General features: G+C 46.1%; 1 protein-coding gene across 1 annotated transcript; it reads right to left on the bottom strand.

Annotated features, from left to right (window-relative positions):
* Window positions 1–6: 6 nt before the first annotated feature.
* Window positions 7–1,661, bottom strand: LOC109465513 (puromycin-sensitive aminopeptidase-like; the record flags this gene model as incomplete). The annotated part of the gene is made up of 2 exons (XM_019762870.1): window positions 7–962; window positions 1,509–1,661. Coding segments are annotated over 2 exons (342 nt in total), but the record flags the coding sequence as incomplete, so codon positions are not given.
* Between the last annotated feature and the right edge of the window lie 337 nt (window positions 1,662–1,998).

Below are 1,998 nucleotides of genomic sequence, written 5' to 3'. Positions count from 1 at the left end.
TAACTAAGCTGAAAAGTTTACACGAAACTTTGTGAACATGAAAGTAGTTTTGAAGGTAACCTCAGTCACAATTTGTATGACAATAGTTCCACATCAAATTCAATGGAGAAAATGGTGTTGTCTCCTTTATAACTGGTTGAATACCGACTCTTTTTTAAGGTACAAACATGATCATTCTAGAATTAGAATAAGCTGTGTTGGGAGCTCTTAGTATCTCACTGATACCAAATGGTCAAGTAGCTGCTACTAGAAGTACATTTTAGAGAAGGGGAAAGAGTTATTCCTTTTTAAGGTATAGTATGACTTAGGTGGGATTGCAGTGCTCTAAATTTCAAGCTCACTTCCTTAGCAAACAAGATCCAGAACAAGTACAATATGTAAACCTCTTCCTCTTTATAACTGGTCTCAGACATTGCCAAAATGGGCTGCCAGCAAAACAGTAGAATACTAGACGTATAGCCAAATAGGGAAAATAATTGGATAGGGGAGTTTGATAAGAAATCTACTCCCCTAGCCAGTCAGACCCTATTTTTGCCAAATTCTACCATCCTAACCCCCACAGAAATGCCTGGTGGAGGCTACAGTTACCCCCTTAGAAAGGCCTGGTGTAGGCTAATGAACTCCCTACAGACTTGCCCTGGTCTTCAGGTAGTTGCTGATATTGGTGGCAAAATGAAACCCTAATTGTAAACCCGCTCCCCTTGCCAGTCAGTCCCTGTTTCTGCCAAATTTTACCACCCTAACACTAGGTGGAGACTAGTGAACCCAGCTGCCTACAGACTTGCCCTGGTCTTCAGGTAGTTGCTGATGTTTCCGGCGTCGCGTGCCAGCCAGGCGGCGTTGAGCCGGATGTTCTCGCAGGACTGCTGGACGGTTCGCTCGGCCGCCGGCGCGGGGTGCTGCCTGAAGAACTCCTCAACCTCCCGGGCACGGGACTCCTCCACAAACCCACTGGTGCTGAACTGGGGAACACATCGCCATGGAAACGGGTTAGTAACAAGCATAAAACCACTGGTACTAAACATTGCCATGGCAACTTGTTAGCGCAAAGGCAGTGGTATTTTACAGTGCAAAAACATCATCACAACAGTCTGGAACAAAACTGAATACACAAAGGGCCATGGCCAATGGTTAATGACAATTACTAAGGCCACACTTAATTTTATGGATGACATCCTCTGAAGACCCCTAAACTTGTGCGTGTGGGCAAATAGAATAAAATTCTGGCCAAAAATATGGAATACAAAGCTGGTATTGTGAATTTGCGGTTACAGTAGTACATAGCGACTTTTACGACAAGCCGGCACATGCTGGCTTTTCGTGGAATTTATGAATCGGCACTGTATGTATGTACTGAGTTCTTGAGTTGTGAAGCTTTGGCAGCCTTGGTGCCCTTTATATACCTGGACCAGCCTGGCCAATAAGAAACCTCCACTGAACCAACCAATGATGTGGCTTGGCCAATAGGAAGCCTCTACTGAACCAACCAACCAATGAGAAGCCCTTACCTGGACCAGCCTGGCCAATAGGAAGCCTCCCTGGTAGCGCGTGTGCAGCTCGTCCCAGCGGTCCTGTACAAACTTCCAGGCCAGCTCGCGACCCTTCAGGCTGGAGGTCGCGCCTCCGATCACGAACACGGTGTCCTGGGAGCGCACCTCGCTCTGAAACAACAGTACATTACTATCAGGCAAGGGCAAGTCGGCAGAATGTCCTGGGCGAAACACTGATTCTTCAGGGTCAACGTTGCATCAGAATTTTGCCTGTTGCGGATGATATCTTTTCTGACACAATATTGGAAACTACAGACGGGATGTTAACCTTACATACACGAGTACAACCTTACATGCGATGTTCTGCTTAAGTGCTATGTACATTATGGGCTTCGTGCAGGTTCAGTACGTTCTGCCGTATCTCAGGCAAGGGTGTAGTGGAAATAATGGACACGGAAACATAGCTTGCTAAGGCACATTCAGAATACAATTTCTCATAAGATTCTGA

This window comes from Branchiostoma belcheri, unplaced genomic scaffold, assembly GCF_001625305.1.
Source record: "Branchiostoma belcheri isolate BF01 breed outbred unplaced genomic scaffold, Haploidv18h27 scaffold1513, whole genome shotgun sequence".
Taxonomy (NCBI): Eukaryota; Metazoa; Chordata; class Leptocardii; order Amphioxiformes; family Branchiostomatidae; genus Branchiostoma; species Branchiostoma belcheri.
Note: the sequence above shows the minus strand (reverse complement) of the source record. Positions and strands in the feature narration are given on the sequence as shown.